The sequence below is a fragment of the Capsicum annuum genome, chromosome 3 (assembly GCF_002878395.1).
Source record: "Capsicum annuum cultivar UCD-10X-F1 chromosome 3, UCD10Xv1.1, whole genome shotgun sequence".
In the NCBI taxonomy this organism is placed as follows: Eukaryota; Viridiplantae; Streptophyta; class Magnoliopsida; order Solanales; family Solanaceae; genus Capsicum; species Capsicum annuum.
This window is the reverse complement of record NC_061113.1, coordinates 239,547,617-239,573,649: the sequence shown is the minus strand read 5'-3', so window position 1 is coordinate 239,573,649 and position 26,033 is coordinate 239,547,617. Positions and strand designations below refer to the sequence as shown.

At 38.0% G+C, this 26,033-nt stretch overlaps 4 protein-coding genes and 1 pseudogene across 4 annotated transcripts; 2 read left to right on the top strand and 3 right to left on the bottom strand.

Moving 5' to 3' along the window:
• Positions 1-2,123, bottom strand: part of LOC107864954 — a 6,182-nt pseudogene extending 4,059 nt beyond the window's left edge.
• Positions 2,124-8,962: 6,839 nt separating this feature from the next.
• On the bottom strand, positions 8,963-13,399 carry LOC124896852 (probable LRR receptor-like serine/threonine-protein kinase At3g47570). Its single transcript, XM_047408707.1, has 2 exons — positions 13,138-13,399; positions 8,963-10,009 (listed from the first exon to the last, which is right to left on the bottom strand). Exons 1-2 carry the CDS (start codon positions 13,397-13,399, stop codon positions 9,786-9,788), a joined length of 486 nt encoding a protein of 161 aa, XP_047264663.1. The 3' UTR covers positions 8,963-9,785.
• Positions 13,400-15,242: 1,843 nt separating this feature from the next.
• Positions 15,243-16,358, top strand: LOC124896851. Its single transcript, XM_047408706.1, has 2 exons — positions 15,243-15,600; positions 15,880-16,358. Exons 1-2 carry the CDS (start codon positions 15,243-15,245, stop codon positions 16,356-16,358), a joined length of 837 nt encoding a protein of 278 aa, XP_047264662.1.
• Positions 16,359-18,244: 1,886 nt separating this feature from the next.
• Positions 18,245-18,858, top strand: LOC124896850 (uncharacterized mitochondrial protein AtMg00810-like). Its single transcript, XM_047408705.1, has 2 exons — positions 18,245-18,526; positions 18,685-18,858. Exons 1-2 carry the CDS (start codon positions 18,245-18,247, stop codon positions 18,856-18,858), a joined length of 456 nt encoding a protein of 151 aa, XP_047264661.1.
• A 1,392-nt stretch (positions 18,859-20,250) lies between these two features.
• On the bottom strand, positions 20,251-23,693 carry LOC107864952 (putative receptor-like protein kinase At3g47110). Its single transcript, XM_047409594.1, has 2 exons — positions 20,860-23,693; positions 20,251-20,766 (listed from the first exon to the last, which is right to left on the bottom strand). Exons 1-2 carry the CDS (start codon positions 23,564-23,566, stop codon positions 20,471-20,473), a joined length of 3,003 nt encoding a protein of 1,000 aa, XP_047265550.1. The 5' UTR covers positions 23,567-23,693; the 3' UTR covers positions 20,251-20,470.
• Between the last annotated feature and the right edge of the window lie 2,340 nt (positions 23,694-26,033).

The window sequence follows — 26,033 nt, the reverse complement described above, 5'->3', positions numbered from 1 at the left end:
AGGATTGAAAATGTAGCAGCAAAAACAATTGTCAAAATAAACTTGAGAGGAAGTACATGTTTCTTCCGTGTCTTTTGACTTTCTTGATAAAGAAAAGGTCGTAAATGCAGCTCTTGAATCCCACCACAAAGGTTGGAGTTCCCGACAAATACATCTGCACTAAAATTTGAAAATATCCCGGTGACAGGAACCTCACCCTCTAGATTGTTAAAAGACAAGTTCAAGGAGAGTAAGGAAGTAAGATTTGCAATGAAGTGAGGTATTGGCCCTGATAGGTTATTGAGGGAAAGATCCAAGGACTGGAGATCCTGCAAATCTTCTAAATTGGGAATGATCCCTTGGAGGGAATTTCCCTTCATATATATAGCTCCCTCAAGGACAAGCATTTTCCCAGAGATCGTGGAATCATACCCGAAAAATTGTTGTAAGAAAAATCAAGATAGGTGAGATGGCTCCAGATACCAATATACACCAGTAACGGACCAGTCAAGGAGTTATAAAATGCATAAATTTTTGTGAAGATGAGAGCAATAAGTTGTTGTGGTATAGTTCCAGTCAGGTGGTTGTCAGAAATGTCCAATATTAGAAGTTGGTTACAGTTACCCAAGGTTGAAGGTATGTTAACCTCTAACTTGTTACGTGGCAACTAAAGATGTACGAGTTCAGTGAGGTTTCCTGATGAAGAAGGGATTACCCCTGTCAAGAGATTGCTACCCAAGTTGAGACTTCCCAAGTTTGTAAGTCTTCCAATAGAATCTGGAATGCGACCTGTAAGATTGCTTTTACTCATGTCGAGAAGATTCAAATTCACCAGGTTTGAGATTTCTCTGGGTATGCTTCCACCAATTCTGTTCCCGTAGATGAGTAGGCGTTGTATCTGACTAGAAAGGTTGACTATTGAATGCGGTAATGTACCTACGAACTGGTTGTCTCCCAAATGGAGCATTTGTAGACTGCTGCCGTTGGTAAGAGAACTTACAAAGTCAAGGTCGTCATGCTTACCGTACCCAAGATGGTTACGATTAACATTGAGCCACAACAAATTCCACCAGTTGCCAAAACCCTTTGGTATATTCCCAGTGAAATTGTTTTCAGGAAAATCAAGCTGTAGCAATTTTGAAGCATTGGACAAAGAGGATGGAATGGAGCCAATGAAGTGACAGTCTCCCAAGTAAAGCCTTTGGAGATTAGGAAAGTAGTGGCCTAAATCGGATTTGAGATTACCAGAAAAGTTGTTGAAGGAAAGTGCTATTAATTCCAGGGATGACACATTGTATAGCGAAGTAGGGAACTCCCCGGATAAACTGTTTACCGACAATCCAAGCAGTCTCAACTTGGTCAATTGAGCTAAAGAAGCTGGCACTCCTCCCTATAGATTGTTGTATGATAAATAAAACTCCTCTAAAGATGTAAGATTTCCAAGAGAACCTGGAAAGACTCCTGTCAGGTTGTTATTTCTGAAATACAATTTCTGTAGCTTCGTTAGCGATCCAACTTGGTAAGGAATCTGTCCCACAAAATTGTTGTGGTCCAGGATAAGGCTCTCGAGGTTAACACAATGTGATAGATTAACTGGAATCCCCCCTTTTAGATAGTTAAAACTCAAATTCAGGTATTGGAGCCTTGTCAGCCTGTTGAGTTGTGGAGGAATTTCATCGTGGAAGGAATTTCTGCTAGGTCAAGAGAATTTGGCAAGGAAAGATTTCCGAGATGGCCTGAGATTATACCTGCCAGACTCAGCCCTTTTAGATTCAAACTGATGACTCTTTCCTGTCTCGGGCCACATTTTACTCCAGTCCATCGACAGAAATGAACAGATTCGTTCCAAGAGGCGAAAACTCTTGATGGATCCTCAGTTATTTGGGACTTGAATCCAAGTAAGGCAAGTTTGTCAGTTCCATTGCCCTGGAAAGCAGCTGCTGCAGCATATTTGAGAGAAAATGAGAATAGAAACACAAGAAGCACTGCATGGATTGCCAGATAGGGGTGGGAAGTAAAACTTGGTAAGGAACTTTTCATTCTGGAAAATGTTAAGGATCAAGAGATTTTTTTGGTATTGGAGAACCACTACGTGGTAGAAGACGCACACTTATAAAACCAGCTGCCAGTGATATATCAACAAAAAATTATTTTGTTAGCATTTTTCTTAAAGATTGATTCTGACTTTGGTGTTCTATCCACCTAAGCTTTTATTTAAATTACGTATGCGTTAAAAAATTGCCCAGTTATTGAAATTGAATTAGACGTTCTTTTGCACTCAAGGTAAGGGTTGATTAATTATTATTTTTTCTCTTAATTAGGAGTTCGGTTGGCCAAATGTAAAGCTGCTTTATGTGAGTCAATTCCCCATCTTTTCTCTGCAAGTTCAGTGATTCAGAATAAGATATGATGAATTTTCTATAATTCTCATTCTTAATAAAATATCGTTGCTTTGTGAATGAGTAGAATATATGATGGAAGCGTGGATGGAAAATAGCACCTGTCATATATTTAATATTAGTGAACAGATAGTATTTGATGGAAGTACGAGGAATTATTGTGGGATCATATATATTTGTTAAATCCCTCACTGATGTAATGGTAGTTATATTATACGTAATACTTTCTTGAAGATTAGGCGCTTGTCACTCCTCAATTGAAGCCGCAAATAGTGCGACAGTGACTAACCTCTTTATTTTCCCTGGAGTGCTTGAGCTGACTTTCAAGAAATTCCAGTAAGATGTCAATTTTCTGTTTTTCTGGTTTTCTAAGGGAGGAGACTATGGCTCGTAAAGGATATAATAGAACTTGTCTTCGGGATAACCCCTTCTCCATTACGTAAAAAAAAAAAAAAAAAAAAATATCATCAAACAGAGGGTTCCTAACTCATTTTTAACCTTTGCATGTTAAGTGCTAAGTCTCATATTTCTGTTTGTATTTCCTATTAATAGGATTTAGGTGATGCCGAATTGGACTTATGCCCGTCCACTGATATTTCGCTATTCGAGCTCATGTCCTTCTGAATGCCCCTCTCTCTCCCTCTCTTTCTCTATTCTTTTGTATTTAATCAGTAGTTATTGGTTCTGTACTTGACTACTTGGTATTTACGAAAAATTCCTATCAATGCATTAATGTTCACACTGAACATAGATCTAACTGTTTCACGACGTTTTGAAAACGGCTCAATGACTTTACTGAAAAATTCAATCAGACTTCATAGGATATCATAAGGCAGGATCAATAGTTAGGGTGTCAATACTTCTAAAAGGTGGTGATTTTCCAGATTCTAGACACACATGAGTTATTCTTGTCCTAGAGTTGGAGCATTTTCTCCCGGGGTTGCTAAAATCATTCATTTATTGGCATTCAACACTTGAAATCTTAGTTGCACGGACTCTTCACTTCCAATGCAGCACCTGTGTCGGATTCTCCAAAAATATACTACTTTTGGAGAGTCCAACACGCACCCATTGATATTTTTGAAGAGTCCGAGCAACATAGCTTGAAATGTGCAGCGGTTGCCCAAAATAATTTTTTACTTAGATTCAGAATGCATATAGGGAACCCCTGAAGAGAAAATTCAAAGGAGTTAGGCATTTGCTCACTTGGTTGAACATTTCCATCATCAATTGGTAGCTAGGTTTGAGCTATGCTGTTTTTCGCATATTGTCAAGTGCTTTATTACGTAGGTATGCTATTGCTTAAAGCATGTCACTTGTTATACACATCAGCCTCAATTGCCTCAGAAAACTGTAAAATCTCATGTTTATTCCAACTGAGACTTATGTGCATAACTCTAGCCATAAAGGTGACTTGGGCGGACTAAAGAAAATACAAGCAATTTCCCACCTTTCCAGACATAAGTATCCCCTGCTCTATGATCGAAATTCTAGAAACACACCTTTCCTTTATGGGTCTTAGTATCCCGAACTATTTCAAAGTTGAGTAAATATTCCTAAGTGACATAGTTAACCAAATGAGTATCCTCCGATGTACGCGCGCTTAACATACCTTTTAGTAGTAATTTTTTTCTTTCCATTAACGGGATTAGGAGCATTGATCAAAGACAACGATCGGAAGCCTCGAGCAACTCCATTCGACTCAGTATTTTGCTATTGGTTTGAGACTGATAGTATAACAGCAGAAATTTGGTGATTTGTGTAAAGATGAGTAAAGTATATAAAAGCTTCTATTGATTTCACTGATATGTATGTGTGTATATACAAGAGAATACAAACTAAATAAGTAAAGAATCAACTAATAAAGAATTGTATCTTCTACTAAATAGAAACTAAATCGCTATGGGATACTGAGATATGGAAAATCTACTGAGATAGGGAAGATCAATCATGAGATATCTTTCAAGATAGGATGTATGCGCCAATACGCCCCCTTCAAGATAGGCATTGTGTAGCAAAGTCTAGCTTGAATAGGTATTTATCAAAGGCTGGCTTTGGTAGAGCTTTAGTTAGAGTATCTGGGATTTGTTCTGTAGCATGAATATGTACAATGTGAACTCAATTCTGCTGAACTTGTTTGCGAACAAAGTGAAAGTCTACAGCAATGTGCTTCATGCCGCTGTGAGAAACTGGATTTGCATACAAATAAGTTGCACCAACATTGTCACAGTAAATGGTTGGTCTTTAAGGAAGTGAAACATGTAATTCTTTTAGCAGATTTGTCACCCAGTTGGTTTCAGCTAGCGCACTTGCAACAACACGATACCTGTTTCATTTGATGAGCGAGGAATTGTTCTTTGTTTCCTTGAAGACCAGCTCATAGGATTTTGTCCAAAAAACAATATGTAACCAGTAGTGGAAGCTCGATCACTCACATCTCCAGCCCAATCCCCGTCAGAGTACGTGTGTAGGTTGAAATCATTACCTCTTTGAATGTGAAGAGCGAACTGAAGTGTTCCTTGGAGATACCTGAGTACTCGTTTGAGTGCTTTCCAGTGCACTTCAGATGGAGAGTGCATAAATTGAGACAATTTATTCACAGAGAAGCTAATGTCTGAACGAGTAAAAGACAAGTACTGTAGTTTTCCAAGAACTCTCCTGTAGCGATAGCATCAGTTGGTTCCACTCCATCATGTAGTTGAGGCACTTCAGTGGCACTCATTGGAGTTTTTGCTGAATCACAGTCCTTCATGTTTTCGTCAGAGAGGATTTCATTGATGTAGTTGGACTGTGATAAAGTGATTCCTTTGGAAGTTCGGAGCACCTCCACTCCAAGAAAAAAGTTCAGATTCCCAAGATCCTTAATGGAAAAACGCCCAGCAAGACGAGCAATAACTCGATTAACCTCTGAGTTGTGATTCCCTGTAATAATGATATCGTTTACATAAATCAGTGCGTACAAAATATTGTTTGAAACTTTGTGAATAAAGAGTGAGGCATCAGATTCTGACTTGGCAAATCCCAGATAAAGAAGAAATGTCTTAAGTTCATTGTACCGCGCCCGAGGGGCTTGCTTGAGGCCATATATTGCTTTCTTTAGACGACATATGTGTGAGGGAAACTGCTCGTCTTCAAAACCTGGAGGTTGGAACATGAAAACTTCTTTTTCTAGACGACCTTGCAAGAACGCGTTGTTAACATCAAGCTGGCATAGGGGCCAATTCCGCTAGACAGCAATAGAGAGAACCAAACGTACAGTAGTTGGTTTGATGACCGGACTGAACGTGGCATGATAGTTAACTCCAGGACGCTGTGTAAACCCCTTTACAACATGTCAAGCCTTGTAGCGATCGATTGTCCCATCAGCTTTTCTTTTTAACCTGTATAACCATTTGCAAGAAACAATATTTTTTGTGGGGTCATGTGGTACCAAATCCCATGTCTGATTATTCAATACTGCATCAAATTCATTTTTCATTGCTCTTTGCCACTCTGGGTGTTTATTTTCTTGTTTGAAGTTGGTCGGGGTGATGGAGGGGGATAAGTGAGCCATGAAGTCAAGAATGGTTTTTGGTTTGTAAATGTTGTGCTGTGAACGGGTCACAACACAATTTGGAGCAGGAGCAGAAGGTTGTTGGGGTTCTGTGGCTTAAGCAGGGTCCGGGGGAGGTTGTAGCAAAAGTGAGGTGAAGGGACGGGCAGCGGCATTTTGGCTAGCAGATGACATTGTTTTGTTTTTGCGACTATACAATTAGAAAAGCTGATGATTGAGGCAATGGGGGATAAGAGTGGGTTTCACAGAGATCAATAGGAACAATAGAATTTATAGGAGGAGGAGGAGAAGAGTTACCTGAACTTGTAGATTCTGTTGGAGCACAGGCAGAGGAGACGGTGTCTTTGAGAGCGTTGTTGCTATCTGAACTTGGGATAAGTATGGGGCTAAGTAATTCGCTACATATGGGAGAAGAGAAACTAGGGGATATTGTTGGGGTAGTGTCAGTTGGGTTTTCCCATGCAAGTTCTTTGCAAGTTGAAGAAATATTTAAAAATATATTTTGAAAAGGAAAATTCAAAAAAATTCACATCACGAGATAAATATATTTTAGAAGATTTCGGATCAAAACATTGGTGACAATGATGAACTAAAGAAAATCCTAAATATACACATGGTGTTGATCGTGGCTCTAATTTATTTTTTGAATAAGGTTTGAGCCACGGATAACAGAGACACCCAAAATTTTTTATGGAATAGTAATCCGGATTATTACCAAATAACATTTGAAAAGGTGATTTATTTTGTAAAAATGAGGTTGACAAGCGATTTATCAAATAAACTGCATGTTGAGAAGCAAAAGACCAAAGAGTCGATGAAAGTGAAACTTCATGAAGTAAAGTGCGAGCTGTCTCAATAATATGTCTATGACGTCTTTCAGCAAGAGAGACTCTTTGAGGGTTGTATGGAAGGGATAAAAGATGTTCAATACCCTGAGATCTTAGGTATGGATCAAGACTTTTATATTCGCCACCACTATCTGTATAGATAGAAAGAACTTTCATACTAAAACGACGTTCAATTAATGCTTGAAAGTTTTTGAAAAGGTCTGTAACCTCACTTTTATTCTTTAATGTGTAAAGCTAGGTGTATCGGGTATACTGATCCACAAAAATACAATAGTATAATTTTTTGTCAATCGATTAAACTGGAGAAGGACCCCATAAATCACTAAATATTGTTTGAAATGGTTTGGTACTTGACAAACTAAAGTGTTTAAAAGGATGGCGATGAGCCTTATTCGAGGAATAAGAATTATAAACTGAATTTTTTTCTCTCGAGCAAGGTAGCGAGAACTTATTCAAAAGAAAATTCTCGCGAGCAAGGTAGCGAGAACTTTATTCAAAAGAAAATTTAACACTCTTGCATTTGGATGACCCAACCTACTATGCCAGGTAGAAGTGGATGTGCTGGTGGAGGTCAAATGCACTTGAGGAGAAGACACAGAGGGTAAATTTGGCCACTCATAGAGACCGTCCTTATTCTGACCGTGCACCAACGAAGTTCGCATTTTCAAGTCCTTCACAAAAAAATGAAAGGGAAAGAATTCAATAGAGGTTAGGTTATCTTGACAAAATTTAGAGAAAGTAACTTGCGTTTAATGCTAGGAGCACAGTGAGTGTTAGAGAGTTTGAAAGATTTATTTGATGCATTTAATTGAGTTGAACCAGTGTGAGTTATTGGTATTTTTTTACCATCACCCATGGAGACCTTCTCCATCCCATTGTATGGCTACAAATTTTGAGGTTCGGCAGTGATGTAATGAGACACGCCGGAGTCGAGAATCCAAGGATTTTCTGATGCCTGTAATCCTGAAACATAATTGGCTTTCGCCTCAAAGTGATTGTGAGATTTCGATCGACAAACACTTGCAACATGACCTGGTTTGTTGCACAACTGACAGCGAACACCATTAGAAGAATTGGTGGTGGTCGAAGCTCGCCGTGGATTGGGTGAAGTAAAGTGGTTGTTGGACCGCCACTGTTGGTTGTTGCCATTGTTATTGCTAGGGCGACGATTGGTGTGATTGTTCGCAGTACCAGGCTTGTTGGAGGTAGCAATAGAGGTAGCAACAACAGCAGTAATCTGATTGGAAACTTTTTTTGACTCTTCATGTCGAAGGAAAAACTCATGATCCAGAAGTTTTTCGTAGAGTTCTTCATAAGTAATAGTGGAGTCACGAGCATGGATGGCAGCAGAGATCTCACGAAACTCTGGATCCAAACCACTAAGGATCTTGACAATAAGTTCAGAGTTGGAGACCGGAGCCCCAGCAGTAGAGAGTTCGTCAGAAATAGATCGAATAGTTTGCAAATATTCAGTGACTGGCTGGGATTCTTTGGTCAGATGCATAAGTCGATCACGCAGACTAAAAATTCTGGTTTGGGACTTGTTCGCATAGGTGATGTGCAGTGCATCCCAGGCTGTCTTTGCTGAGGTAGCCGCTGCAACAGTTGTGGCAATTGTTGGATCAACAGATGCCATAAGTGCGTTTTGAATGAGTTGGTCTTGTCGGAACTAAAGAGTAAACGCAGGATTAACACTAGGGACAGTGCCAGTTGTGATAGTGTGAGATGGGGAAGGTGTAGACCCATCAAGATGACCATGCATAAGCATGGAGAATTGCACCTTCCACATTGCAAAATTGTGGCTGCCAAGTAATTTAATGGGCAATTGGGAGGCAGGGTTAAATTGAACAACCATTGGGATGACGTTGTTGTCAGCATTAACAACTTGAGGAGTGTCTGTCATTTGTGGAGGGTGGGTGGGAGTGAAAAAGAAATCTTACTCGTTAGAGTATACTGAGGCTTCTGATACCATGTAAAGATGAGTTAAGTATATAAAAGCTTCTATTGATTTCACTGATATGTATGTGTATATATACAAGAGAATACAAACTAAATAAGTAAAGAATCAACTAATAAAGAATTATATCTTCTCCTAAATAGAAACTAAATCACTATGGATATTGAGATATGGAAAATCTACTGAGATAGGGAAGATCAATCATGAGATATCTTCCAAGATAGGATGTATGCGCCAATAATTTGTTTGCATGTATATTACAGAATATGGCTTAGGAAGGATACATGTAATAGAATTTGTCTTTGAGATAACCCCTTTTCCATTACGTCATTTTTAACCACCTTTACATGTTACTAATTATTAAGTGGAAGTCCCATAATTCTATTTGAAAGAAAGTTCAATCAAATAATCTCAAGCAAATTCTAAACCTCAAAGGATGTTTACATTTACCTAATCTTCAGTTTCTTGTTGATGAAAATTGCTAACCAAACAGAGATTTGAATTTTTATTATTTGTATGAATATCATTATGCAATACAATGATTGAATCAGACATTCCGTAGATAATTCTCCCTCAGTTACCTGCATTAACTAGTTTTATCAACTTCGGGGATAGGCTGTATCTACCTTTCCATGGTTTTCCATATGCATCGGAATCTTTAATTCCTAATGTAGAAAATAGGAACATCTGATGTTCGTAAACTAAAGCCATTAACTATCAACAAATCTGATACTACCTTAGTTCTTCTGCATGCTGAAAAGTGAAAATACTACAGAGGCTTCAATTTTTTAAGCAAGAGTACAGCATTTTCTTACCAAATTGACAGAATGTAAGACTAGCTTAGAATCCAATGCTTTAACTTGTAGCCTGTGGCTTCAGTCTCCTCTTCATACATCTGCTGCTAGAAATTTCTCTCTTATTAATGTCAACGTACTGTAAACTTGTCTCATGTTCAATCTGTCTCTTGGGGATTTGGCTGAACATGCAACTCCAATCTCAAGTATGCCAACCAAGCATTCCATCTGGTCTTTCTTGCTACTGGCCCGGTATTATTCTTCATTGGTTGGTTTACTCATCATCTCACCATGAAAAGCTGTTTTATCTAGAATCTCCATAACTTTCTCTGGCAATGCCGTTTCCACAAAGTGGTGGAGACTAGAGCTTGCTTGGAACCAAGTGTCTGTGGGTCTTCTTCCGGTGAATATCTCCAACATCAGAATCCCAACACTGTACATATCTCCTAAAATGGAGACCTGACTACCCATGCCATATTCTGCAACAAGCAAATTCAACTTATAAATAAACCACTATTGTTAGAAGAAACCATATGGTATATTCACAATTTTTGTTTACCCAGAAACTTTATGTTGTGTATATGTGGAAGTTGTGATGCCTGGAATATGGTTATTATTTATTTATATTTTAAATGGTTTAATTTATATATATTTATATTTAAGTAACTTTGTTTATTATTCTAGAATAGAGTTTTATGTTTCTTAGTTTCACAAGGATTAGACTTTCTATTGATTATTCTAGAATAGGTTTTTTTTTTTTTTTTTTTGACAATGGTAACATCTAGAATAGGGTTTTATGGTTCTTAGTTTCATAAGGATCAGAATTTGTATTGATATAACAAGATTCCTATTTAAAGGGAAAATGGGAATAACACATACTGATAGTTTCAGTTAAAAACAAGAGATTGGAGTTCACTCTTTCATTGAACTCTAATATTTTGGCCTCCCTAACGAGCTGAACAAATCGAAGTTCTCTCTTCTGTTGACCTCTAAGGTTTCAGCCTCCCTTTAATGAGCTGATTTATCTATCAAATAGGTCGATCTAGGAATTCAAACAAAGGCAAGGGAAAGTCGAAATCAAAATATCCTAACGATGTGGTATCAGAGCCAAACACAATGGACAATAAGATAAATTCTAGATTCCAAGAAGAACCTGTAGCTATAGAAACCCTAATGGATTCTAAATTTGCAGTGATGGAACAACGCCTCACTGAAAGAATTGCCTAAGTCATTCAAGAACAGCATGGTAACTGACTCCATGTAATGAACCAATGTCTCACATTGGAAAAAAAAGAGAAATACTAAGGGGTTTATATGCCAAATGGGTTCTCCTACCTATTAGACTAGTCTTTTAGGTTGGACTTTTCCGTTTGGTTTATAACATTGGTGCTTTCATTGAGAGTCCCATGCGTGGGGGCCGTGACTCGGAGTGGTGACCTATGTGCCAGTAGTGCTGGCCTGGACCCGAGGAGTGCCAGCCGTGACCAACTGGGCATAGCCGTGACCAACGAGGAGCCCATGACTCGGAGTGGTGGCCTATGTGATAGTAATGGTGGCCTGAACCTGAGGGGTTCTAGCCGTGACCAACTGGGCATAGCCGTGACCAACGAGGAACAAACCACGTGTGGAGCCGCGTCTCGGAGTGGTGACCTATGTGTCAGTAGTGGTGGCTTGGACCCAGGAGGGGTGCCAGCCGTGACCAAGTGGGCATAGCCGTGACCAACGAGGTCGTTGGTTCTCAAGCGGAGGCGATTGTAATGAACCAATGTCCCACATTGGAAAAAAAGAGAAATGCTAAGAGGTTTATATGCTAAATGGGTTCTCCCACCTATTAGACGAGTCTTTTGGGTCGTGCTCTCCCGTTTGGTTTATAACACTCCACAAAATCAACAACGCAAGGAATTGAGTCGAGTAGTGCCCTGACAACCGATAATTCAACAACTCCTACTGGTAAAGGCAAGACAATACACTGTTTATTCAATTAGCTGATTAGAATCATCCTACAAGAGGTAATTCACATTTGACAGTACCAAGGTATGCAAAGATGGATTTTCCTACCTATGACGACACCAATGACCCATTAATTTGTGCATATAGTTGTGAACAATTTTTTGAAAATCAACATACAACGAAAACGGAAAAGGTTTGAATGGCCGGGTTTCACATGTTAGGGAGAAGTACAATTATGGTACTATCAACTTAAACGAGCAAAGGGCCCAATGAGTTGGGAAGAATTTCAGAAACATTGTTTCCAACGATTTGGACCTCCTGAAAGTAGCAACCCAGTGGGCGAATTAGTCAGGCTTTGACAAACTAGTACAGTTAAAATTTATCAAAGTAGAGAAGTTGGCAAGGGTGGATGAGCTTATTCCAGAAAACTTGCACGTGGGTATATTATGGCGGGGTTGGATGCTTCATTCAGAATGGATGTGAAGTTGCTCAAACCACCTGACTTATCAACGGCCATGAGTGTATCTAGGGCTTTAGAACAAAAACACCAAATCCAGAAAGTAAGTATTTTTAGGGAAGGGATATGGCAGCAGTCTCGGACAAGTCTAGGCAGCACAACAAACTCGACATAAATCTGGTACTAGTTTAGTCCGCTCATTTACCTTGGCTAATACCCAAACCAACAATCAACCCCTTTTTTCAAATGATTAGCTTGTGTAGAAATGGCAGATAGAAAAGCTAAGGGGTTATGTTATAATTGTGGCGAACTATATTCATCAACTCACCAGTGCAAATGACTTTTCTAGCTGGAATTGGATGATTCAGTTGACACTGTTCCAGAAGTTTTAGATGTCTACACTATTTCAAAAGTTCTGGATGTCTGCACTGAGATTCGAACTTGAGGACAAGCTCTTTCAATGTGAGGGGGGTAATGTTGGGAATGTGTGGAAGTTGTGACGTGTGGAATATGGTTATTTAAAAAAAAGGGTAGCCCGGTGAACTAAAGTGTCCGCTATGCGCAGGGTCTTGAGAAGGCTCCCACCACAAGGGTGTAGTATGCGCAGCCTTACCATGTATTTATGCCAGAGGCTGTTTCCAAGGCTTGAACCCGGGGCCTTCTGGTCATATGACAACAACTTTACCAGTTACTCCAAGGTTCCCTTTCAATATGGTTATTATGTGGCAACAACTTTACCAGTTACTCTAAGACTCACCTTCAATATGGTTATTATTTATATTTTAAGTAGTTTTATTCATTGTATATTTAAATTTAAGTAGCTTTATTTATTATTCTAGAATAGGGTTTTATGTTTCCTAGTTTCATAAGAATTAGGCTTTCTATTAATGTAATAAGACTCCTATTTGAAGGAAGATATAAGGAATAATACGTGCGAATAGTTTCAGTCAAAAAGAATAGATTAAAGTTCTCTCTGAACTCTAAGATTTCAACATCCCTTTAACCCGCTGAAGAGATGGGAGATCTCTCTCCTATCGAACTCTGAGGTTTCAGCCTCCCTTTAACGGGCTGAATTTATGTGCAAAATAGGCTGATCGAGGAATTCAAACAAAGGCAAGGGAAAGTCAAAATCAATTGATTTAGACTATCTTGTTCATCGTCCGGTGACTCGATCCTTTGCTAAAGATCTTAACACTTTACCTGGAGCTGCATAACCAATGGTTCCCATAACTCCAAATGAGCTAAACAAATGTGGTTCCGGTGCATTACTGAATCCAGGAACGAGTCTCACCAAACCGAAATCACTCAGATGAGCTGTGAGATCTTCATCAAGAAGAATGTTTTGTGGTTTTATGTCACAGTGAATCATGGGTGTTGAGCACTGATGGTGAAGATAATGAAGTGCAGAGGCCACATCTATTATGATATTCTTCAAGATTGTTGGCTCTATCCACTTGAGCATTTCTTTAAAATATGCATTAAAAAATTGCCCAATCTGTGCACGCAAGGTAAGGGTTGATTAATTATTTTTTTTCTCACTTAATTAGGAGTTGGGTTGACTAAATGTAAAGCTGCTTTATGTGAGTCAACTCCCCATCTTTTCTCTGCAAGTTCAGTGATTCAGAATAAGATGTGCTGAATTTGCTATAATTCTCATTCTGAATAAAATATCCTTGCTTAGTACCCGTCACATATTTGTTGGAAGGATGGAATTATTCTCGGGTCATATATATTTATTAATCCCTCCCTTGTTTGGAACTCATGTAATCGTAGTTATATTCTAATACTGTTAGACCTGCTGTTAGTAGGGTCTATAAGCGCAGGAAAAAGTGTGAAAATAAAGCTTAAATGTATCTATTTTATTTATTAATTATTCTGTGTATGTATTTCTAGTAGTTTCTAGCAGTTTAGGCAGTGTTTTGTGATATATTGTAGCAGGAAGAAAAGAAAAAAAGGGGGATGAGAACATTCTGCAGGATTCTTCTGGCGGATCAGGAGGTTAAGGTTCCTCGAAATACCTTGGTTGTTGAAGTATTCTCTAGTTGTCGTTTGTAAAACTCATTCTACTTGTTGGTAACACTTAATAATAGTTGAAGTTGTTGTTTCTACTTTTACATTGTTTCTGGAAGTGTACAGATTCTTGTTAAGGAGATTTCAGGTTCCTAACAAATACTTACTTTGGAGATTAGGCACTTGCGATTCCTCAATTTAAGCCGCAAATAGCGACATTCACTCACCTCTCTCGTTCCCTGGAGTGCTTGGGCTGACTTTCAAGAAATTCCAGTAAGATGTCAGGAAATTATATACTCTGTCAATTTTCTATTTTTCTGGTTTTCTAAGGGAGGAGACTATGGCTCATAAAGGATATAATAGAACTTGTCATTGCGATAACCCCTTCTCCATTACGTAAATATCATCAAACGGAGGGTTCCTAATTCATTTTTAACCTTTGCATGTTCAAAGGAGGTGCAGTCGCCACCCACAGCAAATCAATCAACAAAAAGAAGAAAAAGAAGAACAAATCAGTTAACGATGTCGTTTCTGATGAGCCATTAACCGGTGCCGCCGCTGTTGTTGATACTGAACAACAAGGCGAAGCTTCCAAAGATATTTATAGATTGACTCTGCTAAGCGTAGGAAATACAATGATTTGTTCCCTGTTGAAGCGAAGAAATTCGGGTATGACTCGAATGCTAAAGCTAAGTCCGTTGAAGATGCCCTTGATGACTGGGTTAAGAAGAAAGCTGATCGTTATTGTATATGAATTGCTAAGCTTTTTTTAGGTACTGTTTGTTAATACTAGTAATTTCACTATTTCAGGTTCAAATTATCCCATGACTATCTAGTGTCTCGTGTAGTTCGATTGTAGTATTGTTTTGTTGCGTTAGTGTTCTTGTTGAGAGTTACTTTAGGAATATGCACGTCTTTCTCTATTTTTTTTCTCAACCTTTTTTACTTACAATCCTAGTTAATTTAGGAGTTCTATCATTGGTAGGAAACTAATTAGTTGTCTTAATTTTGGTAGAAGTAGGTTGTTTCTTTGTCCTATTTTTAGTTGTAATAGTATCTATTTAAGTTGCTAAGTTGATGATCAATAAATGACGGTCTTTCGACCAGAAATTAATCCCTCTCTATCGCTCTGCGTTTTCTCTTCTTTAAACTTCCATCTCTATTTCAGCGGCCAACGTTTGACTATTGAATTCCTGTTTTGTTTCCCTTTAACGGTTTGAAACCAACAATTGGTATCAAAGCTTTGATCTTAAGGGACCTGTGAGTATTTGCATCAATCTGATCTAGTGGATACCATGAATGGAGAAACAAATTTTTCTTCAATGGCACCACCAACTTTCGATGAAGAAAATTATCAAATCTGGGCAGTTAGAATGCGGATATATATGCAAGCTTTGGATCTCTGGGAAGCTGTTGAAGCTGAATATGAGATAGCTCCCTTGCCGGACAATCCCACGGTGGCGCAGATTAAAACTCACAAGGAGAAGAATACTAGGAAATCAAAGGCAATGGCATGCTTATTTACTGCAGTTTCATCTAATATATTCACTCGTATCATGTCTCTTAAATCAGCGAAAGAGGTATGGGATTATCTCAAAACTGGGTATGAAGGAGATGAAAGGATTCGAGGAATACAAGTGTTGAATCTGGTATGTGAGTTTGAGTTGCAAAGGATGAAATAAAGTGAAACCATAAAGGAGTACTCTAACAGACTCCATAATTTAGCAAATCGCATCAGATTGTTGGGTTCTGCTTTCAGTGATTCAAGGATCGTTGAGAAAATCCTAGTAACAACACCTGAAAGATTTGACGCTACCATAACAACCTTAGAAAATACTAAGGACTTGTCCAAGATAACACTTGCAGAGCTCTTAAGTGCTTTTCAAGCGCAAGAGCAACGACGTGTTATGAGACAATGAGGAGCTGTCGAAGGTGCCTTACCAGCCAAGCATCACGATGATGGACGTTCTAAGAAGAATAAGAATAAGAAGTACCAACCAACTAATGGAGAAGGTGCAGTGCAAAGCAACAAAAACAAAACAGGTGGTTTCAAAAGAAACTACCCTCCTTGTAAGCATTGCGGCAAACTCGGACATGCATATTTCAAGTGTTGGAAGAGGCCTGATGCTAAGTGCACTAAGTGTAATCAGCTTGGGCATGAAGCGACCATCTGTAAAAACAAAACTCAGCCGCAAGATGCAGAGGCTCGAGGAGTTAATGAACAGGAAGAAGATCAACTTTTTGTCTCATTATGTTTTACAAGCAGCGTCTCAAGCGAGTTTTGGCTAATTGATAGCGGTTGTACAAATCATATGACTCATGATGAGGAGATTTTCAAATATTTAGACAAGTCCGAAATCTCTAAAGTCAGAATCGGTAATGGCGATTATCTTTCTGCTAAAGGAAAATGAACAGTAGCTATTGAAAGCAGCTCAGGTACAAAGTTAATTTCAGATGTACTTTTTGTTCCAGAACTTGATCAAAATTTATTGAGCGTAGGACAACTTTTGGAGAATGGTTTTAAAATTAATTTTGGGGACAAGAAGTGTGTGATATTTGATCCAAAGGGTCAAGAAATCTGCCAACTTAAGATGAGAGGAAAAAGCTTTTCGTTTGATCCAATGGAAGGAAAGTCGGCTGCCTATTCGAGCCAAGAGATGACAGCAGATGTATGGAATAAGAGACTCGAGCATTTTCATCACAATGCAATCTTGCACATGGTGAAGAAAGATATGGTTCAAGGACTACCATCCATGGAGGAAAAACACACATGCTGCAACACATGTCAATTTGGAAAGCAAAGTAGGATGCCTTTTGCCAAGGCAACCTGGAGAGCATCGGAGAAGCTTCAGTTAGTCAATACTGATTTGTTTGGACCCCATAAAACTGCTTCTCTTAACGGAAGTAAATATTTTATAGCATTTATTGATGATATGACAAGAATGTGTTGGATTTAGTTTCTCAGATTCAAATCTGAAGTACCTGAAGTATTCTGGAAATTCAAAGCTTTGGTAGAAAATCAAAGTGGTTGCAGGATGCAAACGCTTAGATCAGATAATGGTACTGAGTACACATTTGATCGATTTGAAAAGTTTTGCGAAAATGCAGGTATTGAGCATCAACTCACTGCCTCACATACTCCGCAACAGAATGGAGTCAGTGAAAGGAAGAATAGGACGATAATGGAAATGTCGAAGTGTTTGTTATACGAGAAAGGCTTACCAAAATATTTATGGGCAGAAGCAGCTAACACTACTGTTTTTTTGCTGAACAGATTGCCTACCAAAGCAGTTGACGGCAAGACACCTTTTGTGGCATGGCACGGCTATAAGCCGTCCTTAAAAAACTTAAAAATCTTCGGTTGTTTGTGTTTCTCTCATATTCCGCAGGTTAAGAGGGACAAGTTAGACAAGAAAGCTGAACCTGGAGTCTTTATTGGTTACAGTACAATCCTAAAGCTTACAAGATTTTTCAGCCTCATACTAAAAAAATTATGGTAAGTAGAGATGTATTTTTTATGGAGAATGAGCAATGGGTCTGGGAAAAGGTTAATTAGAAGCAGATCATAAGCAATATACCGAATTTCGATGAAGACAATGATGATCAACCTGTGAGAGGAACAAGGTTGCTCTCTGAGATATACCAGAGATGCAATGTGTCCATTTTAGAGCCTTCTGTATTTGAAGAGGCTGTTTTAGATCCTAAGTGGAAAGCCGCAATGGAGGAGGAACTTGGAATGATTGAGAAGAACAAAACCTGGCAGCTTGTGGAAAAGCCTCAAGATAGAAAGATCATTTAGCTGACAAAATTGAATGCTGATGGTTCTGTTAACAAGATTAAGCCAAGACTTGTAGTTAAAGGGTATGCACAGATTTTTGGTGTTGATTATTCTAACACATTTGCTCCAGTTGCTAGGCTCGACACAATCAGGTTGCTTCTTACTATTGCTGAACAACGTGGCTGGAAAGTGCACCAGATGGATGTCAAATCCGCATTTCTTAATGGAGTTCTTGAAGAAGAAATCTATATCGAGCAGCCTGAAGGTTTTGTTGTAGATGGAAAAGAAGAGAAAGTCTACCGACTACATAAAGCTCTTTATGGCCTAAAACAGGCACCAAGATCTTGGTATAGTCGAATAGATGATTATTTGCTAAGCCTCGATTTTGAGAAAAGTGTTTCGGAATTTACACTATATGTTAAACGCAATAACAGTGGGATTCTTGTTGTTTCTCTATATGTCGATGACCTTTTGATTACAGGAAGCAGCGCAAAGCTCATTGATTAGTTCAAGCAGGCTATGATGCAAGCTTTTGAAATGTTCGATCTTGGTCTGATGACTTATTTCCTTGGAATGGAGATTACACAGGGAAAAGATGAGTTTTTCATTTTCCAGAAGAAGTACGCGAAGGAAATTCTCAAGAAATTCAAAATGAAAAATTGCAAAGAGGTGAATACTCCCATGAACCCAAAAGAGAAACTAAGCAAAGATGGAGCCGAAAAGGCGGACGAAACATATTTCAGAAGTTTCATTGGGTGTTTAATGTATCTTACAGCAACAAGACCCGATATATTATATGCTGTAAGTATTCTATCAAGGTTCATGCATTGTCCGAGTGAAGTACATGTGAAGGCAGTAAAAAGAATTGTGCGATACATCAAAGGAACTATCACATATGGAGTCATGTTTCGAAGGACTCAACCTGTGAAGCTTTTTGAGTGCTGATAGTGATTGGGAAGGTTCCAAAGATGACTCGAAGAGTACTTCAGGGAACTGTTTTAGTCTTGGTTTTGGGATTTTTTCATAGAGTTGTAAGAAACAGGACATTGTGGCTCAATCTACTGCTGAAGCGAGTTTGTGGCAGCTACAGCAGCGGTAAATCAAGCATTGTGGCTGAAGAAAATTCTGATTGATCTGCATATGGAACCAATAGGAAGCATTGAAGTGTTCGTGCACAACTAAGCAGCAATAGCTATCTCTCACAATCCTGTGTTTCATGGAAAATCTAAGCACTTCAATATCAAGTTTTTCTTCCTAAGAGAGGTTCAAAAAATGGAGATGTGATTCTTGTCTACTGCAAGATGGAAGAACAATGGGCTGATATATTCACTAAACCTTTACCTGTCAGCAAATTCGAGCTTCTCAGACAGAAAATTGGAATGCTTCTCAGACAGAAAATTGGAGTTTGCATTTCATAAAGCAAGGAGGAGTGTTGAGAGTTGCTTTAGGAATATGCACGTCTTTCTCTGTTTTTTTTCTCCAGCTTTTTTACTTACAATCTTAGTTAATTTAGGAGTTCTATCATTGGTAGGAAACTAATTAGTTGTCTTAATTTTGGTAGAAGTAGGTTGTTTCTTTGTCCTGTTTTTAGTTGTAATAGCGTAACATAATGGAAATGTATCGGATTGCAAATCCTGGAATGACGGTTCGACCCCGTCCTTGGCCTCGAGGAGTGGTGAGCAGCACGGAACTTGTTTCAATCAAATGGCATAGTATTAGGGTAGGAGGCTTTCCTTTGTTATAGAAATCCACAGACAAGATTCTGGGAATTTGACTTTCCGGAATCCTTGCTCCTGGCTTATATTCACATAGGCCACTCATAAGAATAAGACGTTCAACTCCCTAAAACACGTGTAATTGATGATCAATAAATGACGGTCTTTCGACAAGAAATTAATCCCTCTCTATTGCTCTGCATTTTCTCTTCTTTAAACTTCCATCTCTGTTTCAGCGGCCAACGTTTGACTATTGAATTCCTGTGTTGTTTCCCTTTAACGGTTTGAAACCAACAGTTCTGCAACTATCTGATGTTTTCGTTTACTGTCTACTGTATCTTGTACTTTCATTACACCTTTTTTCTTGTCTGTTTTTGTCTTGAGCCGGGGAACTATTCGAAATTGCCTCTTTACCTCACCTCTTGAGGTAAAGGTATGGTCTGCGTTCAGTCTACCCTCCTTAGACTCCACTATAATGTACATTAACTAATATTATCAATTTCCTAGCAATGTTATCAAAGGTGCATGCTTAAGCCCTAAAGGGAGGCTCAAAATGTGTTCCCCTCGCTTAATGTGTGGTTCAATGTCATCATCAAGGTTCGAAGGCATACTTTTCCTTGTCAATGAGCCTGAGCTTCTTCGAAAGAGGCCACACTAAACAATTGATATTTCACTTTATTGTTATTCTTGTATTATATATATTTCTTTATTCATATATTTGTCATTCATGCTTATAATTATTAGTTTTGAACTAAACATATATATATATAGATATAGATATATATTTGTATTGTTTTTCCCTTTGCTCCCTTTTGCATTAAAGCTCACACTTTATTTGTGAGTGCTCTTAAAGCCCCAACGGACCTTAGAGTTTTTTGCGCCTTTTGCTTCTGATAACAATAAGTAAGAGTACAATGTTTTCTTACCAAATAGACAGAATGTAAGACAGCCAAACATTTTAGATCAAATAATTCAATGCTTTCATTTATAGCCTGTGGCCTCAAATCCCCTCTTCATGCATCTTCTGCTCTTAACATGCAACTCCAATCTCAAGTATGCCAACCAAGCATTCCATCTGTTCTTTCTTGATACTGGCCCAGCATTCTTCTCCATCGGTTGCTTTACTCGTCATCTCTCCATGGAAAGCTGTTTTATGTAGAATCTCCATAACTTTCTCTGGCAACGCTGTTTCCGCAAAGTGGTGGAGACTAGAGCTTGGTTGGAACAAATGGTCTGTGGGTCTTCTTCCCGTGAATATCTCCAATATTAGAATCCCAAAACTGTATATATCACCTAATATGGAGACCTTACTGCCCATGCCATATTCTGCAACAAGCAAATTCAACTTATAAATAATTTACTATTGTTAGAAGAGACCATATGGTATATTCACAATTTTTGTTTACGTAGAAACTTTACCTGGAGCTGCATAGCCAATGGTTCCCATAACTCCAAGTGAGCTAAACAGATGTGGTTCTGGTGCATTACTGAATCCAAGAACGAGTTTCACCAAACCGAAATCACCCAGATGAGCTGTGAGATCTTCATCAAGAAGAATGTTCTGTGGTTTTATATCACAGTGAATCATGGGTGTTGGGCACTGATGGTGAAGATAATGAAGTGCAGAGGCCACATCTATTATGATATTCATTCTCTGAAGTATGGTCAAGCTACTCTTCTGTATCTCCGTTTCTGGATGTAGCCATTCGTCCAAGTTCCCTTTTGGCATGAACTGAAACACTAAAGCTTTAAAGTCATTTCCCTTGAAATCAGAACTTGAGCATGCACTGATAACCTTGACAAGGTTCCGGTGCCTAATGTTTCTCAATGCTTGGCATTCTGCTGTGAAGCTTTTTGAAGCACCGTGATGTTGGAGATTGAGTACCTTGACAGCAACGACCATTCCATCAGAGGTAAAAGTTCCCTTGTAAACAGATCCGAAACTGCCTGAGCCAATAAGATTTTCGGAAGAAAATCCACCAGTTGCAATGCGAAGCTCTTCATAAGAAATATTGGGGTAGAAACGTGCAGATTCAGACCTATCTTCTTGTTCTGGTCGATCCTTCAAATTTCTTCTCCAACAAACGAAAACTACTAACAAGGCCAGGGTTGAAAATGAAGCAGCAAAAACAATTGTCAAAATATACTTGAGGGCTAGTACATGCTTCTTCTGCGTCTTTTGAGTTTTATGATAAACACAAGGTTGTAAATGCAGCTCTTGAATCCCACCACAAAGCTTGGAGTTCACAACAAATACATCTGCACTCAAGTTTGAAAATATTCCGGTGATAGGAACCTCACCCTCTAGATTGTTAAAAGACAAATTCAAGGAGTGTAAGGAAGTATGATTTGCAATGAAGTGAGGTATTGGCCCTGATAGGTTATTGAGGGAAAGATCCAAGGACTGGAGATCCTGCAAATCTTCTAAATCGGGAATGGTTCCTTGGAGGGAATTTCCCTTCATATAGATCTCTTCCAAGGACAAGCATTTTCCCAGAGATCGTGGAATCATACCCGAAAAGTTGTTATAAGAAAAATCAAGATAGGTGAGATGGCTCCAGTTGCCAATATACACCGGTATCGGACCTGTCAAAGAGTTATAAAATGCATAAATTTTTGTGAGGGATGAGAGAGCAATAAGTTGTTGTGGTATAGTTCCAGTCAGGTGGTTGTCAGAAATGTCCAATCTTAGAAGTTGGTTACATTTACCCAAGGTTGAAGGTATGTTACCCTCTAACTTGTTACGTGGCAAGTAAAGATAGACGAGTGCTGTGAGGTTTCCTATTGAAGAAGGGATTACCCCTGTCAAGAGATTGCTATCCAAGTTGAGACTTCCCAAGTTTGTAAGTCTTCCAATAGAATCTGGAATGCGACCTGTAAGATTGCTTTTACTCATGTCGAGAAGATTCAAATTCACCAGGTTTGAGATTTCTCTGGGTATGCTTCCACCAATTCTGTTCCCGTAGATGAGTAGGCGTTGTATCTGACTAGAAAGGTTGACTACTGAATGGGGTAATGTACCTACGAACTGGTTGTCTCCCAAATGGAGCATTTGTAGACTGCTGCAGTTGGTAAGAGAATTTACAAAGTCAAGGTCGTCATGCTTACCGTACCCAAGATGGTTACGATTAACATTGAGCCACAACAAATTCCGCAAGTTGCCAAAACCCTTTGGTATATTCCCAGTGAAATTGTTTTCAGGAAAATCAAGCTGTAGCAATTTTGAAGCATTGGACAAAGAGGATGGAATGGAGCCAATGAAGTGACAGTTCGCCAAGTAAAGCCTTTGGAGATTAGGAAAGTAGTGGCCTAAATCGGATCTGAGATTACCAGAAAAGTTGTTGAAGGAAAGTGCTATTAATTCCAGGGATGACACATTGTATAGCGAAGGAGGGAACTCCCCAGATAAGTTGTTTACCGACAATCCAAGCAGTCTCAACTTGGTCAATTGAGCTAAAGAAGCTGGCACTTCTCCCTCTAGATTGTTGTATGATAAATACAACTCTTCTAAAGATGTAAGATTTCCAAGAGAACCTGGAAAGACTCCTGTCAGGTTGTTATTTCTGAAATACAATTTCTGTAACTTCATTAACGATCCAACTTGGTAAGGAATATGTCCCACAAGATTGTTGTGGTCCAGGACAAGGCTCTTGAGGTTAACACAAAGTGATAGATTAACTGGAATTTCCCCTTTTAGATAGTTAAAACTCAAATTCAGGTATTGGAGCCTTGTCAGCGTGCTGAGTTGTGGAGGAATTTCATCGTGGAGGGAATTTTCTGCTAGGTCAAGAGAAGTTAGCAAAGAAAGATTTCCGAGATGGCCTGAGATTATACCTGCCAGACTCAGCCCTTTTAGATTCAAACTGATGACTCTTTCCTGTCTCGGGCCACATTTTACTCCAGTCCACCTACAGAAATGAACAGATTCGTTCCAAGAGGCGAAAACTCTTGATGGATCCTCAGTTATTTGGGACTTGAACCCAAGTAAGGCAAGCTTGTCAGTTTCATTGCCATGGAAAGCAGCTGCTGCTGCATATTTGAGAGAAAATGAGAATAGAAACACAAGAAGCACTGCATGGATTGCCAGATAGGTGTGGGAATTAAAACTTTCTATAGAACTTTTCATTCTGGAAAATGTTAAAAGATCAAGAGATTTTTTTGGTATTGGAGAACCACTAAGCTGCCAATGACCTATCAACAAAAAAATTATTTTGTTAGCATTCTTCTTCAAGATTGACTCTGTCTTTGGTGCTCTATCCACCTAAGCTTTTCTTTAAAATACGTATGCATTAAAAAATTGCCCAGTTATTGAAATTGAATTAGACCTGCATTATGAAATTGCCCAGTTATTGAAATTGAATTAGACGTGCATTAAAAAATTGCCCAGTTTAGGAGTTGGGTTGACCAAATGTAAAAGCTGCTTTATGTGAGTCAACTTCCCATCTTTTCTCTGTAAGTTCACTGATTCAGAATAAGATATGTTGAGTTTGCTGTAATTCTCATTCTGAATAAAATATCCTTGCTTATTACCTGTCATATATTCTTTCCCTGGAGTGCCTGAGCTGACTTTTTACGTTAAGATGTCAAGAAATTATATACTCATAATACAACTTGTCTTCGGGAGGCTTCCCCTTTGGCATTCAACACTAGAAATGTGCAGCAGTTTCCCAAAGAACTGTTGATTTCCTAATAGGGTGGGGGGATGGAAAAAAAAGAGAGGATTTTTCACTACGCCCTGAATCTTCTCTCTATTATCATTTAGACAACGATAACCCATTATACCTGTCCACAAATTTCATTTTGCGCATATTTACATGTGCTCTATTAGGTAGACTATGGCTTAGGAAGGATACATGTAATAAAAATTAGTCAAAAGGCTCAAATATGCTACTGAACTATCAGAAATGACTCATTTATGCAATCCGTTAAAAGTTTGGCTCATTCATGCTATCGCCATTACAAAATCGGCCCATCCATGCCATTACTTTTTAACAGATGGTTTTTAAAAACAGCTTTGCCACGTGGCAGCTTATTAAAGGGCCACATCATTTTTTAATTTTTTTATTTAAAAAAAAAAATTTAAAAAAAATAATTTTTTTTATCCATTAAAAAGAATCCACGCAACTTTTTGATCTATTGAAAATTAGTTTGATCTATACTTTTAAAATTTGATTAATTTTTCATGAATATATTCTTAAAACATTCTCGTTCGATTCATTTTTTTGTCATTTTTGACATATTAAGATTGTTTTCATATTTTACCTTTAATATTAATTATTTTTTTCTTCAAATTAATTTCAAATACAATAGTAAACATCATTTAATAAATATATTATAATAAAATAACTATTTTAATTAACGGGTGAGTAACTAAAAGGGAACGGAGAGAGTATACACTCCGCGCTTTTTATCACTTTATTTATTTATTTATTTTAAAATATTCACGTTAACTAAAACTTTTGTCATTTTTCAGTTGAAACTGAAGGGATTTATAAACATCAAATATTATTATTATATTATTAATAGTTAGCTTCTCATTTTGCCAACTCTACGTATACTATATATGTCGGCATATTGTCGCCTTCCTATTTTTGCAATGATAAATGATGATGCATAAAGTGTTACGTACAAATGCTGAATGTTGATTAGGGGCGGCTCAACCCTTTAGGAGAAAAAACGGCTGCCTAAGACCCCAAAATTTGAGGGGCCTATTTTTGTTTAGTAATAATAAATTACAAATTTTAAGAAATATATTAAATACTATTTATAGAAAAAAGAAAAATTTTATATAAAAAAATAAAACACAAGGCCTCCGTTTGATTTTTGCCTTAGGTCATAAATTTGCTTGAGCCGCCCCTGATGCTGATGATGTCATTCTATGCTTAATAAAAAAAATAAAAAAATAAAAAGTTACTTACATTCGGTTGACAAAATATTTCATGTATGCTAAGACATACTATATGCTTAATTAGAATAGCGTTTGGTTATAAATTTTAGTAGTAGATTTAAAAAAAAAAATTCTTTAAATATTTGTTTGATCATGAAAAATTAATCAAATTTTAAAAGTATAGATCAAATTAATTTTTAATGGATCAAAAAATCGGGTGGATTCTTTTTAATGGATAAAAAAAAATTAAAAAGAAAATTAATTTTTTTCAATAAAATAAAATAAAATAAAAAAATGATGTGGCCCTCTAATAAGATGCCACGAGGCAAGGCTGTTTTTAAAAACCGGCTGTTAAAAAGTAATGGCATGGATGAGCCAGTTTTGTAACGGCGATGGCATAAATGAGCTCAACTTTTAACGGATAGCATAGCCATTTCTGATAGTTCAGTGACATATTTGAGCCTTTTCCCTAAAAATTATCATCAAACAGAGGGTTCTAATTCATTTTTAACCACTTTTACATGTTAATTATTGAGTGGAAGTCTCACATTTCTATTTGGAAAAGAAGTTCAATCAAAATAATCTCAAGCAAATTCCCCTGGTGATGCTAAAATCTTTCATTTATTGACATTAATCACTTGAAATGTACAACAATTGCAAAAAAAAAAAAAAAAGGATTTTATTATTCAAAATGCAAATAGGAAAT

Coding starts and splice junctions, on each gene's coding strand:
- LOC124896852 (XM_047408707.1), bottom strand. CDS start 13,399: ATGCTCAAGTGGATAGAGCCAACAATCTTGAAGAATATCATAATAGAT. Junction 10,010..13,137: donor CATTGGTTATGCAGCTCCAG/GTAAAGTGTTAA, acceptor TGCTTGTTGCAG/AATATGGCATGGGTAGTCAG.
- LOC124896851 (XM_047408706.1), top strand. CDS start 15,243: ATGAATGGAGAAACAAATTTTTCTTCAATGGCACCACCAACTTTCGAT. Junction 15,601..15,879: donor ACAAGTGTTGAATCTGGTAT/GTGAGTTTGAGT, acceptor GAGCTGTCGAAG/GTGCCTTACCAGCCAAGCAT.
- LOC124896850 (XM_047408705.1), top strand. CDS start 18,245: ATGATGCAAGCTTTTGAAATGTTCGATCTTGGTCTGATGACTTATTTC. Junction 18,527..18,684: donor GACCCGATATATTATATGCT/GTAAGTATTCTA, acceptor GTGATTGGGAAG/GTTCCAAAGATGACTCGAAG.
- LOC107864952 (XM_047409594.1), bottom strand. CDS start 23,566: ATGAAAAGTTCTATAGAAAGTTTTAATTCCCACACCTATCTGGCAATC. Junction 20,767..20,859: donor CATTGGCTATGCAGCTCCAG/GTAAAGTTTCTA, acceptor TGCTTGTTGCAG/AATATGGCATGGGCAGTAAG.